This window comes from Anarrhichthys ocellatus, unplaced genomic scaffold (genome assembly GCF_004355925.1).
Source record: "Anarrhichthys ocellatus isolate YVR2014 unplaced genomic scaffold, GSC_Weel_1.0 scaffold12, whole genome shotgun sequence".
In the NCBI taxonomy this organism is placed as follows: domain Eukaryota; kingdom Metazoa; phylum Chordata; class Actinopteri; order Perciformes; family Anarhichadidae; genus Anarrhichthys; species Anarrhichthys ocellatus.
In genome coordinates, this window is record NW_022280042.1 from 9,055,500 (window position 1) to 9,066,703 (window position 11,204).

General features: G+C 40.8%; 2 protein-coding genes across 4 annotated transcripts; both read left to right on the forward strand.

Moving 5' to 3' along the window:
- Positions 1 to 2: 2 nt before the first annotated feature.
- Positions 3 to 4,309, forward strand: LOC116386050 (four and a half LIM domains protein 2-like). 2 transcript variants are annotated; one of them, XM_031852014.1, is made up of 6 exons: positions 3 to 682; positions 2,262 to 2,449; positions 2,766 to 2,940; positions 3,120 to 3,289; positions 3,633 to 3,819; positions 4,078 to 4,309. In XM_031852014.1, exons 2-6 carry the CDS (start codon positions 2,294 to 2,296, stop codon positions 4,227 to 4,229), a joined length of 840 nt encoding a protein of 279 aa, XP_031707874.1. In that variant the 5' UTR covers positions 3 to 682; positions 2,262 to 2,293; the 3' UTR covers positions 4,230 to 4,309. The 2 variants fall into 2 exon arrangements, with proteins under 2 accessions (XP_031707874.1, XP_031707875.1); XM_031852015.1 differs by lacking the exon at positions 3 to 682 and having other exon boundaries at positions 1,611 to 2,449.
- A 615-nt stretch (positions 4,310 to 4,924) lies between these two features.
- LOC116386268 (uncharacterized protein C7orf57 homolog) lies at positions 4,925 to 11,107 on the forward strand. 2 transcript variants are annotated; one of them, XM_031852351.1, is made up of 8 exons: positions 4,925 to 5,046; positions 5,935 to 6,015; positions 6,202 to 6,384; positions 6,672 to 6,756; positions 7,091 to 7,211; positions 7,997 to 8,061; positions 8,147 to 8,247; positions 8,442 to 11,107. In XM_031852351.1, exons 2-8 carry the CDS (start codon positions 5,958 to 5,960, stop codon positions 8,498 to 8,500), a joined length of 672 nt encoding a protein of 223 aa, XP_031708211.1. In that variant the 5' UTR covers positions 4,925 to 5,046; positions 5,935 to 5,957; the 3' UTR covers positions 8,501 to 11,107. The 2 variants fall into 2 exon arrangements, with proteins under 2 accessions (XP_031708211.1, XP_031708212.1); XM_031852352.1 differs by having other exon boundaries at positions 6,208 to 6,384.
- The last annotated feature ends 97 nt before the right edge of the window (positions 11,108 to 11,204 follow it).

Genomic DNA, 11,204 nt, shown 5'->3' on the forward strand with positions numbered 1-11,204 from the left:
TATTGTATAATGTGGATTTTTTTAGTTTTATATAATTTATCTATTCTAATTCTCATTAGAGGTTTTATTTTGAAAGTTGCAAAAATAGATACAATCGCAGCACCATTAATACTTCAGGGACAGAATGGTGAAATTAATCATCATTGAATTAAATGTAATCAAATCAAGAGATCGAGGTCCCTTTTTATATGAAATGCTTATTTGATTTGTTATGATCTCAACTGTCAAAATGAACATAAATCCAGATCAACGGGAACTATTTGGTTTTCTTCTCTTCGACTGCTTGGGTCACAAGAAAGTTTATTCTGATGCTGACATAAGTTCTGTTTTCCTGCCGCTTTGACGTAATAAAAACCCTGTGAAATGAATTTGTAGATATATGTAGATAATGCAGACATTCATATTTTCACACATATTCATATTTTACAAGTTGTGTCCTGTATGAGTGATTGCATGCTCAAAAGTTCCCACATTTCAAGGCAGGGGTTTGTTGGGATTTTCTGCATTTTGGCTTTAATATATAGCCGTCTAAATATAATCTGGCCTGCCCACTCTGGTCACGCTACCTCAGCTTCCTGCCCCAGTGTGAGTCAAATTTAACCCTAATTTTAAAAGGCAGATGCACGACAGCGCTCAGAAGACACCTCTGGGCTCAGTCTGCACCCGGCTCTTCCTCTGACAGGTAAGACTTCTTTCTTCACCTTCTTGTCTCGTCTTTGACCCAATGTTTCTTTGCACTTTCATCATGTCTTCCTTCTTTTCTCTGTTAGTTACTTTTGTGGTATTTTTTATCAGGTATTAGGATTTCTGCTTTAAAACTATATCTTAAAATTACATCAAGTTGTTTCAGATGGAGCGATACACATTAAAAATAGAGGCATAAGGCTTCTAGATGGATGACAGGAGAAGCAAGTTAAGCAAAGTATTACAGGAGGTTTATGTTCAGGATCATTAAGAGGTGTATTAGGGTTTTCAGAAGTAATAGAGAGTACGGAGGATTCAGAAAGGGGTGTTCTGTGTTTGTAGAAGAGGTATTTTCAGGGGAGTATATGAGGGGTTTTAGGGGGTTTTATTTAAATAAAATCCACATATGTATAATGAGCATAGTCCAGGTTTTGTGGAAGCTTATTTGGAGGTCTTTCAAAAAGAGGATGAAGAGTCATTCCTTAATTAAATACTATATTTGTCAAGAATTAAAAAGTGTTATAGTGGTCACAGAAATATTAGATTGAAAAACTATTGAGATGAAAGTTATTCGAAAGCTATCAATGAATAAAATCACTTAACGACTTCATGACAAATGTAAAAAAGTCAGACTGCTCTTCATCTAATCAATTATCCAATCAAAAGCAGCCTTTGTGTTTTGGCTGCACCCTTTATTAAATTACTTAAATTCTGGGGAAGGACACAGAACTGTTTTCCTCCCGTTAATGCCAGAGCTCTACCGTCGCTATCCTGAAATCAACTTCCTGTTTGTTGTCTGTGAGGCTGCTTCAGACAGCCAATCAGTGACAAGACATTGGTAATAATAACTAGGAGACATGTATTGATGATATCAAATGTGCACTCATGACCTAAAGGAGCATGATCATCTTCCAGTTGGATTTCCTCCAACAATTGACTTTCAGAGGCTGCATAAGATTTTATGCAACAATCTTTCTTACAAAAAATCTGCTTCCTCTTCAATATTTAAACCTCTAATGATGCTATTTGCCGATTAATGGCTCTCAAAATCATCTTCCAGCAGAATGAAAGTTTTTAAAGTCTGCAGTAGATGATGATGCAAGCATTTCTTTCATTTCTTCTTCTTGTATGTTGTGTTTCTTTTGAGTTTTTTCTGCTGCTCCTTTACTTTGTCAGTGTTTTTCCCCTTTTACCTTTTCTCCTCATTGCTTTGCCCCTCTTCCACCTAATTGTTTTTGCTCTTACTCATGATTTCAACTTATTCAATTTTCTCTGGGGAATTTAGAGCAAATTAAGACCTCTTAAGATTTGTCTGTTTTGGAGCAAGTAAACCAAATTTGAAAGTCACATTGTGTCCATTAATGAAGTGTGTGTACAATTGGGGGACTGTTTGTGATCAATTAAGTTTATTTTTACCTGGTACGGGGTCATGAAGGCATGATGTTTAATTTATCGTATTATATGTCAACTCATTTACAGAAATCCAATCCAAGTTTTAAAGTTTAGTTGGTTTATCTTGGCTGCAATTGCATCACATTGAGGACTGTTCTGAAAAGTCTTTGTATTGTATCTTTTAGGACAGAAGACTCAGAGAGCAGATTCAGTCACAATGGCTGAGCGCTACGACTGTACAGAGTGTACAAAGTCTCTTTACGGGCAGAAGTACCTCCTGAAGGACTACAAGCCGTTCTGTGTGAAGTGCTTCGAGGATCTTTTCTCCACCAACTGTGAAGTGTGCCAGAAGCTCATCAGCTGCACCAGCAAGGTCAAATCATTCTTTACCCAGTCACTCTTTAACTTTCCTCACCCATATTTTACCATTCATGTCACCCAACACCAAACATACATTGCATATCAACCAGCATGAAGGCTTGAACAGAGGTGGTGCTCCTCAGTTTGCAAAGCTGTCCCTGTTTTGGTCTCATGTCTCGGTGTTTGAGGGTGAAGTTTTACTGATGTTTTAACTTAACAGTTGTTAAAATGTTTCCATCGAGCAGAAAAAAAAGCAAATGCAGAAACACAACAGTCTCCCTCTGATTTCGAACTAAACCAAACGCTCTCTCCTTTCGTCGACTCTGCAGGATCTGTCATACAAGGGCCGCCACTGGCACAGCGACTGCTTCCTCTGCTTCAAGTGCGACCGATCTCTGGTGGATCGGCCTTTTGCCACCAAGGATGACATGCCGTTGTGCATCGAGTGCTACAGCAGCGAGTACTCTTCCAAGTGCCATGCGTGCCTGAAGACCATCATGCCAGGTGAGGAGGCCTTTCGGATTTTCTCTCAGGGTTCTTTAGTAGCCTTTGAATTTCACTGTGCACTCACTTTACAGAGCTCACATGACATCAGCAAATTGCAAATTGTAATTGGTTGAGGCTGATCCGAATGTCAGTACAAGGTCCTACTGTACATTGTCCTTCTCCCTCCCTCCCACCAGGCTCCAAAAAGATGGAGCATAAGGGCAACAGTTGGCATGAGAATTGCTTCACCTGTAACCGTTGCCAGCAGCCCATTGGCAGCAGGAGCTTCATCCAGAAGGACGCCAACAACTACTGCCTGGCCTGCTATGAGAAGCAGTTTGCCATGCAGTGCATCCACTGCAAGAAGGTAAAACTACACACAGTGAGCCACTTCCACTTCCACTGTATTTGTGTTTTGTAGTCGTCTCTTGCTGCTATCAATTTGTATTTTCACCTTACGTTCTGTGCTTACTGGGTTGAAGGTTTGAACCTGGATGTCCAAATCACTAGTGCAGTTATGAGAAGAAGCAACAAACAGCATAAATGACACAAATTAAACAGTTTGAAGCTATACATTCATGCATAGCTCTGAAAACACAGAATTTCTTCGTCAAAAACGTATCAAAAGCATTTTTAGACGTCTCAATAGCACTCAGTCTAAGTATACTTTAATCAATAGGTATTAACACTACATGACACAAATCTTTCAGCCCGTCACCACTGGAGGAGTGAACTACCGTGACCAGCCGTGGCATAAGGAGTGCTTTGTTTGCCTCGGCTGCAAGCAGCAGCTGGCCGGCCAGAGGTTCACCTCTCGGGACGACTTCGCCTACTGCCTGGACTGCTTCTGCAACCTGTTTGCCAAGAAATGTGTCTCCTGCACCACCCCGATCAGTGGTAAAGTTTGACCCTGCACTTGTGTCAGGAGTGTTTAATGAAAAATGCAGGAACATTCTCTCTCATCACTAAATGTAAAGTGAAATCACAACATTTCACTAGCCTGTACTGATAAAACCAAGGTAAAATCTCATTACATTAGCATTCTCACGTGAACTACATATAGACAGAAGTAACCACAGCCTCTGTGTATCCAATCACCATCAATTACAGGATTATTACATTACTCATGGCTCCTCTTTGTTGCTTAACTCTCAGGTCTCGGAGGCAGCAAGTACATCTCTTTTGAGCAGCGGCAGTGGCACAACGACTGCTTCAACTGCAAAAAGTGCTGTGTGTCTCTGGTGGGTCGAGGTTTCCTGACGTGCAAAGAGGACATCCTCTGCCCCGACTGCGTCAAAGACTTCTGAGTGATCGCCGAGCCCAAGCTCCAATCAGAGAGCATTGGCAGTATTCTCCTAACCTATCATTTATTGATTTCTCACACATTAACCCGAGGTTTTTACTGCATGTGCTGACGACCCTGTTTAATATAAATGAGTATCCAAACATTCCTGTTTGAAAAGCAATGTCAACAATCCTAAAGAATGTTGAAAATAACACTTTTGATAGCTATATAAGAGCATATTTAGAGCATGTTAAGTGATTGTTCTTCACAGAGTTAGTATAATACTACTATATAATGCTACTAATACTGTTTATTTTAATTACAAACATTCTGTTTAATGGAATTACATCTATCAAGCATAATAAAGATTCTTTGGATTTGATGAATGCTTATTGGTCAGTAATGCAGCTTGTCATGGAAACAATATAACAATATGAGACATGTTGAGATAGTGCTAATAAAATATTTTAATCATTACATTTGCTGTTGTAACCGTTAAAATGTTAACACAGTTTTTGGTCCATAATGTCCTCTGAAAGGACAAAGATCGTCTCTGTATGTAGTAACAACATGAATATCAAGACAAGCTCTCACTCTGTCCTATTTGTAAGATCCGGTTTGATGTACAATCCTCGTGCGGATGACGAACAATAACTTCACAGCCTACAAAACTACGTCAGCCTTTTGTTGAATATACACGATCTTTGTTTAGCGTACCGGAAGTCGGCAGCAGGTGCCACCGGAAGTGTGTGTGGTCTAGCCTTTTACCGACAGAAAGGGAGGGAGCTAACGGCGTATAATTGCAACAAGCAAAGCAAAAAAGAAAAACAGCATATAATGTAAGTAGTGTGGCTGATTTTCTGCGTGCCTTAATGCCAGTTGCATCCGTAAAAACTAGCATTTTTGCAGAGATAAGTAAGGTTAGCGGTGGGAAGCCACTGCGGCAACTAGCTAGGCGGCTAACGAAATTAGCATGGCTTTGTTAGCTAACATGCTAAATTAAACTATTCCATTCATAAAAATGATGCGTGTTGTACGTCCCTAAATATTGTATGTTTTTATATACAGACAATACACTGTCTGTACGGTCAAACGAAACATTTTACGCCCGCTTGCAAGTGTGCATCCTCTGCAAAGTGGACTCACTTTTGAATTAAATACATTTTTTTATTGATATATATATACTTAAGTGTAATTGGCGGTAGGTGTAATTATTGTAATATGCATTGTTTCACATGCAAACATAAGGGTTATTTCTCAATCATTTTAACGTCATTGACGTCGCAGACGGGCCGCTCTGGTAACGTTATGGGAAGCAGAAGGCCAGGCTGCATTAGAAAAATCGATGATTTAAGATGGTTTTGCTATTAGTTAACAGTACAAACTTCTTTTTTTTTAATGACTTGCTGTATTTTTGCTATGTTTTGTCTTTTGGTATGTTCGGCCCACATACTATTGAAAATTAAATAATATTAAAAAAAAGAAAATCTCAATTTCTCTTAATGGGTTTAGGCCACTGTCCCTGTCCGTCCATTTTGGTGGAAGATGAGTAAGGAAAAAATGCACAAGACATCTGTTGTGTGGTAGAAATAGTTTGTGCAACAAGTAGTGCTTTGAGTTGAGATTTTTAAAAAAGAAACCACAGTCACTAATTTAGATCTAAAGTCATATTTTATGTTTACTAACCAGTGAGGTTGCCTTGAATTCATGTTGTGTTTCATTAACAGACTATAAAGAATCAGATTGTGAAATGTCTACGACTGAAATGAGTGCTGCAGTACCCAACCATCGAAAGACCAAGCCCGGTGGTAAGACATGCAAAGTGTTTCCTGGCTCCATCACCTGTAACTCTAAAACATTCAACAATTCTTAAGAGCAATGCAACTGAAACACAGTATGTGTTTCCCTAAAACGTGCAGTGCATCATGGCTGTATATTGCTTTGCATTAATTAGCGGGAGCAAAGCAAACGGGTGGAGCCTAATTCTCAGGTAGTTGCAGGTACGAAGACCGGGGTTTTGGCCAGCGGTGGTGCGTCTGGACCGACCTCCCAGATCCCGGGTCTGTCCCAGACTGCTGACGAAACCTCTCCGGTGGAGAGGAACAGCGGGAGGCGGGTTGGGATCTTTGCGTCAGACTCCGAGTATGTCAAGCTCGCAAAGGGAGGGGGCCACAAAGGTAAAGGTTTGACTTTAAAATGTGCTGGTTTACGGTGTCATTTGTAATAAGGCTGTTCAGATCCTCATGACTGGAAAGCTAACGACATTTATTTAATGGGTGTCGACACTCTTTGAAATGCAAATCCTGAAACGCCAGCATAAAATAACACACGTTCTGTCTAAAACACTGAGTTTAAACTTGCTTTGTAGTAGAGTAATTGTAAAGGCTATTAGCTGACTAGACTGGGTTAGGGTTCATAATTGCTGGCAGTGTTTAATTTCCAGCATTGTGTCCCCCCCCTGCAGGGCTGCTGAGTCATGATGCTGATGCCGATGACCAACCCATGCAGGCCTACAATCCGCCCAACTGGTATGGAGATGAGTCAAAGGGGTGAGAGCACAAATGAGCGAAGAGATGATGGGTTTGTGTGCGTTTCCCAACCCATATTTTTTTTTAAACCTGGAGCCTAAAAACAATATTGTTTATGGTAAATATGAAAGCAAAAATCTTCCTCTGGGTTTGACTTTAATCAAAGAGAATCTGATGAAGTATTTCTATCAGCCGACTGGGTTTTTAAGATGAAACGCAACATTTCTAAATGCTCCTCGGGCCTCCCGAGAGCCGTATGAAGCGCTCACCGAGCGTTCGGGCCACAGCCAACATGTCCCAGAATGTGATCGGCAGTAACTTCACATCGTATGTCACCGTGGTTTTGTGCTTACAGCGGAAGCAAACCAACGTCTCCCGACAGCGTGATGAAGGCTGCTCGCCTTCTGGCTGCACCGTTTGGGACTGATAACAGTTCGTCCTGGGAAAGAGATGATATAATTTCCCCTGATAAAGAGGTGAATGGACCAGACTAGTCACCCCCAAACATTTATACCGTGTCGATGTCTTCCATCCTTTTTTTAATTTAATTTATTTGACATTTTTTACCACCACCTTTCCCCCTTTTTTCACCTAATTTTGCTCCATCGTCGCATTTGCAGTTTGGTTCAAATTCATTTGGGTTTCATTTGCTGCCCGTGCTTTGGCTGTGTGGTAGCTTTGTGGAAATATTTCTAAAAGGTTTCAGGTAAGTACAGAGTGATGTATTGAAAGGATAAAATATACTTGGTGTGTGTTTTAAAAATGTGTCTTTGTAGTGTTATCAAGGTTTCAGCTAGAGAGAATAGCCCTGTTTCTTTTGATGTGTGTGTGTGTGTGTGTATATCTCTCTCTCTCTCACTCACTCACTCACTCACACACACACACACACACACATTTATAGGACAGTGTTCATATTGAAGTACAATTTGGTAGTTTTACACAAGGTACGTGTAGGAGAATGGCTTGAGCGAAATAAGTGAATATGAAATATTTGCTGTTGGGATAAGGCTGTTTTCTGTTCATGCCAGTTCCCTTAATCCTTTTCCATCGCATGATAAATTGCATCCTCCATCACTCCATCCTTCGCTCTGTCACCACGATGTGTTCAACTTGCTCGTCAGCTTGTATATTTGTCAATAAAGTGAATCTGTGTAGAACTGCCCACATTTATTAGCCTAAAGCGGCTGCTACATTCAGCTTGTAACTGCCGTTAAGTGCTTCACAAATAAGCATAGATCTGGGTAACTTTTCCATCCCACAGATGTCTCCTGATGGAGTTGCCAATGAGATGGAAGGTCTGTCCATGACCAACAAATACAAGAGAACGTGAGTATGAATCTTTATTGTGAGACTCCAGTTTATTTTTCTCGGCATCATGGACGTTCTAATGACGTCTCTCCTTCGCCTTCAGGTGTTATGAGAAGAAGGCTGTCCCGGTCAGCATGTCCAAGCTGCTGAGTCATGGCTATGTTGACAAGAAGAAGTCTCCCAATGACGACGATGATACTTCAAGTACGATATTGTTTTCTTTTGGGGTTTATGAAGTAAGAACTGCGGGGAAGTGTTTTAGTAAGAGCGAGGGTTTTTCAGTCTGTTGGCCTCGGATGCTGACGTTGGCCTCGGATGCTGACGTTGGCCTCGGATGCTGACGTTGGCCTCGGATGCTGACGTTGGCCTCGGATGCTGACGTTTGCTTTGCTCTCCAGGTGTGACCTCAGAACAGACCAGCACCATCATGACGGAGGATGTGGAAGACCTGGAGTAGTGCGCTGACGTTCTGGTTTTGAGGGAAAGGGGGTTCGTTCTAACACTGGTTCGTGGTTCCTACAAATCTACGAACACACTACTCCGAACCCCCCTCGGATTCACTCGCATTTATTGTACATCCACTGACTGTTAGGTTTTGTACTCATGTTTATGCAAAGGTACTGTCCTCTATTTATTTGCTTTCATTTGTAAAAAGAGTTCACGCAGATTTTGTTGTGTTGTTGGTGCTCGCAGTGTTTTTTTTAATTTCTGTATTGACGTTCCTCGATTTGAAAGACGAGTTGTGCTAAGGGCAGGAAACTAACTGATTTTGGGTCCAAAGAAGCTGGTTGAGTGAGAAATCAGTTTGATTTTGAACCCAAAGTGGAGCTAAAGCTTAAATTCAACTGGTGTCTGGTGTTAGTTTCCCTCCCTGGTTGTATGAAGATCGAGTTAGTGAATTTAAAGTGTTTGTGCTCATGAAATGTGGTTCCAGTGACGTGAATTATTATTTGTTTGGATCAAGGGCTCCTGCTCTCTGAAGGGATGTTGGAGGTTTGTGTGTTTTCCGGCTGCGGGGTGGAAACGATCATTGGTTGAGACGGCCTCCCTGCAGCTGTGACCACATGCCAAAATGCATTCTGATAGTTTGTGTGGCTAAACGGGGCCAAAGATGATTTCGTTAGGTTGCTGCTCTGCAAAAGGTTGCCCTCCTCTACTACTCGCCCACAAATCTGTTGTTTTTGAGATCTAACATCGAGAAACGTGCGTCGTTTGATTGTGCAAGCTGCATTTTTATGCTGCTTTTCGTCCAAGAAGAAAAATACCTCATGTTTAACGAAATCTAAAGTTAGTTTCCAGAAGTTTTGATGCTATCGGGAGCTGCAAGTTCAATTTCTTCATTATTAGGAAGCTCAACAGTAAATAAACACTGCCAAGTGTTGTATGTTAGAAACTTGCTCGTGATAGAACTAAATGAGGTCTATTCTGTATGTTTAAGCCCTCCACTGTTTATGTTATTGCGTTCCCATTCAGCCTTATAAACCCAACACTCATGCAACAACAGATAAAGTGTTCTGGGAAATATAGGGGCCACCTTCAGCAAAATGCCGAGCTGAAAGTCAAGTCCAGCGTAATTCCCTGTGAAGATTAAGGCGGACGAGTTTTACAAAGTGAGTTCTCAATATGCCAACCAAGCAGTTAGTCCCTGCTCATGCAGTGTGTGTTTTAATTTGTAGACATCAGTAGGAGAAGTTAGTGTTAGTGCACAGCCTGATCACAACAAACCCTCCATCTCACCGCCACTTTGTCCGTTTGATAACTTCAAACCTGGAAAGGCATTTGCTGCAGGTCGATGGATATTCTCTCTTCTGTCGTCTGTCAATCAGAGACTTCTGCGTATTTATTCTTTCAAATCTTTACATTTTACTCGGTAACATAAATTTATTACGAAAGTTAATTTCATTTGTAGCAAACACTGTCTGTGTTGCTCCTCGTTACATAATGTGCAAATATTGATTTTGCCGACAACTTAATTAAGCTTAATTGGTGAATACATCCATCCATTTTCTGCTGCGTATAAGCGTCCAGTTTGCATTCATTTAATTGATTATGTCTCTACGAGTTACTGTTATATTCTGCTGGAAAGTACTGGAAAAAATGTGATTAGACAGCTTTCAAGGCCACATGGGCCCTACTGGTTTCCTCTGTACTTTGACACCTGATCCAGTATGAAACCGGTTTGAAATTCCACTCATGTGGCACTAATAAGGTCTTTCATACCCTTTTGTTTTTCAAAAACAAGTTGCTTTATTTGCCTTAAATCAAGTTAAGTGTAGGAGTCTTTTGTTTAGGTGCAGACTGACGATAGGAAAGCTTCATGGACGGAGGAGACGGGAAGTGACTCCACCTCTTTGTCCTCGGCTTGAAGTAGTTTGACTGTCAGGATATCTCAAAATTGAATTTGTTTTTATTTGATAGACAGTTCAGCTTTGTGTCATTTAACGGTGTACTTTTCTTTTTAATAGCCGTGACCGTGAACCTAACGGTGACAGTAAAATCCTAATCCTACAGGGACATTTGTCAGGCGGAGAAAAATCTCTTAAAAATGAAAAGGATAGGAATAATTTATTTGGGTGTTAACAGCAAGGTTTAAGCTCCGAGTTTGCACTCGTAAATCCAACACATTCATCACCTGCGTCTCTAAAGTGATGCCGCAGTAGCAGACTGTCATTTGAAACAAACTTGCTGAAAAACTGACAAGAGACGTGTCATGTTCAACACTGCTGTCATGTTCAACACTGCTGTCCCGCTTAGGGCCGTCACAGCAGTGATGCATCATCGATCTGTATATGGACGCTGGGTTTTATTTTGCAGTAGAAGGAATGACAAATGTATGTTTCTGATATTGTTTGCTTTGAAGAACAGGTTTATTTTTCATGAACTGTTTGCTGTCTGTAAATGGTTCAATTTTAAATGCAAATGTACCAGAAGAGACTGAAGAAGGCAGCTTTTAAACAGAAGATCCCTCACGTGTTTGAAGACACAACTCAATGTAAGACCCCGCTAATCTTGATGACAGCACACAGACTCTTAATTATCATTTCAATAAATGGGCATGTGCATGTACTCGTCTACTGTTTTTCTTTAACCAGACGTCACATTTCAGGAAGACGGGAGTCCACCTGTACTCAAGGATTCATTTATTAGATTTTCGAGGTGGA

Excerpts from the sequence above, each read along its gene's own strand:
- LOC116386050 (XM_031852014.1), top strand. The coding sequence starts at position 2,294 with ATGGCTGAGCGCTACGACTGTACAGAGTGTACAAAGTCTCTTTACGGG. Across the intron at positions 2,450-2,765 it reads TCATCAGCTGCACCAGCAAG|GATCTGTCATACAAGGGCCG; the intron begins GTCAAATCATTC and ends TCGACTCTGCAG. Across the intron at positions 2,941-3,119 it reads CCTGAAGACCATCATGCCAG|GCTCCAAAAAGATGGAGCAT; the intron begins GTGAGGAGGCCT and ends CCCTCCCACCAG.
- LOC116386268 (XM_031852351.1), top strand. The coding sequence starts at position 5,958 with ATGTCTACGACTGAAATGAGTGCTGCAGTACCCAACCATCGAAAGACC. Across the intron at positions 6,016-6,201 it reads TCGAAAGACCAAGCCCGGTG|TTGCAGGTACGAAGACCGGG; the intron begins GTAAGACATGCA and ends ATTCTCAGGTAG. Across the intron at positions 8,248-8,441 it reads TGACGACGATGATACTTCAA|GTGTGACCTCAGAACAGACC; the intron begins GTACGATATTGT and ends TTTGCTCTCCAG.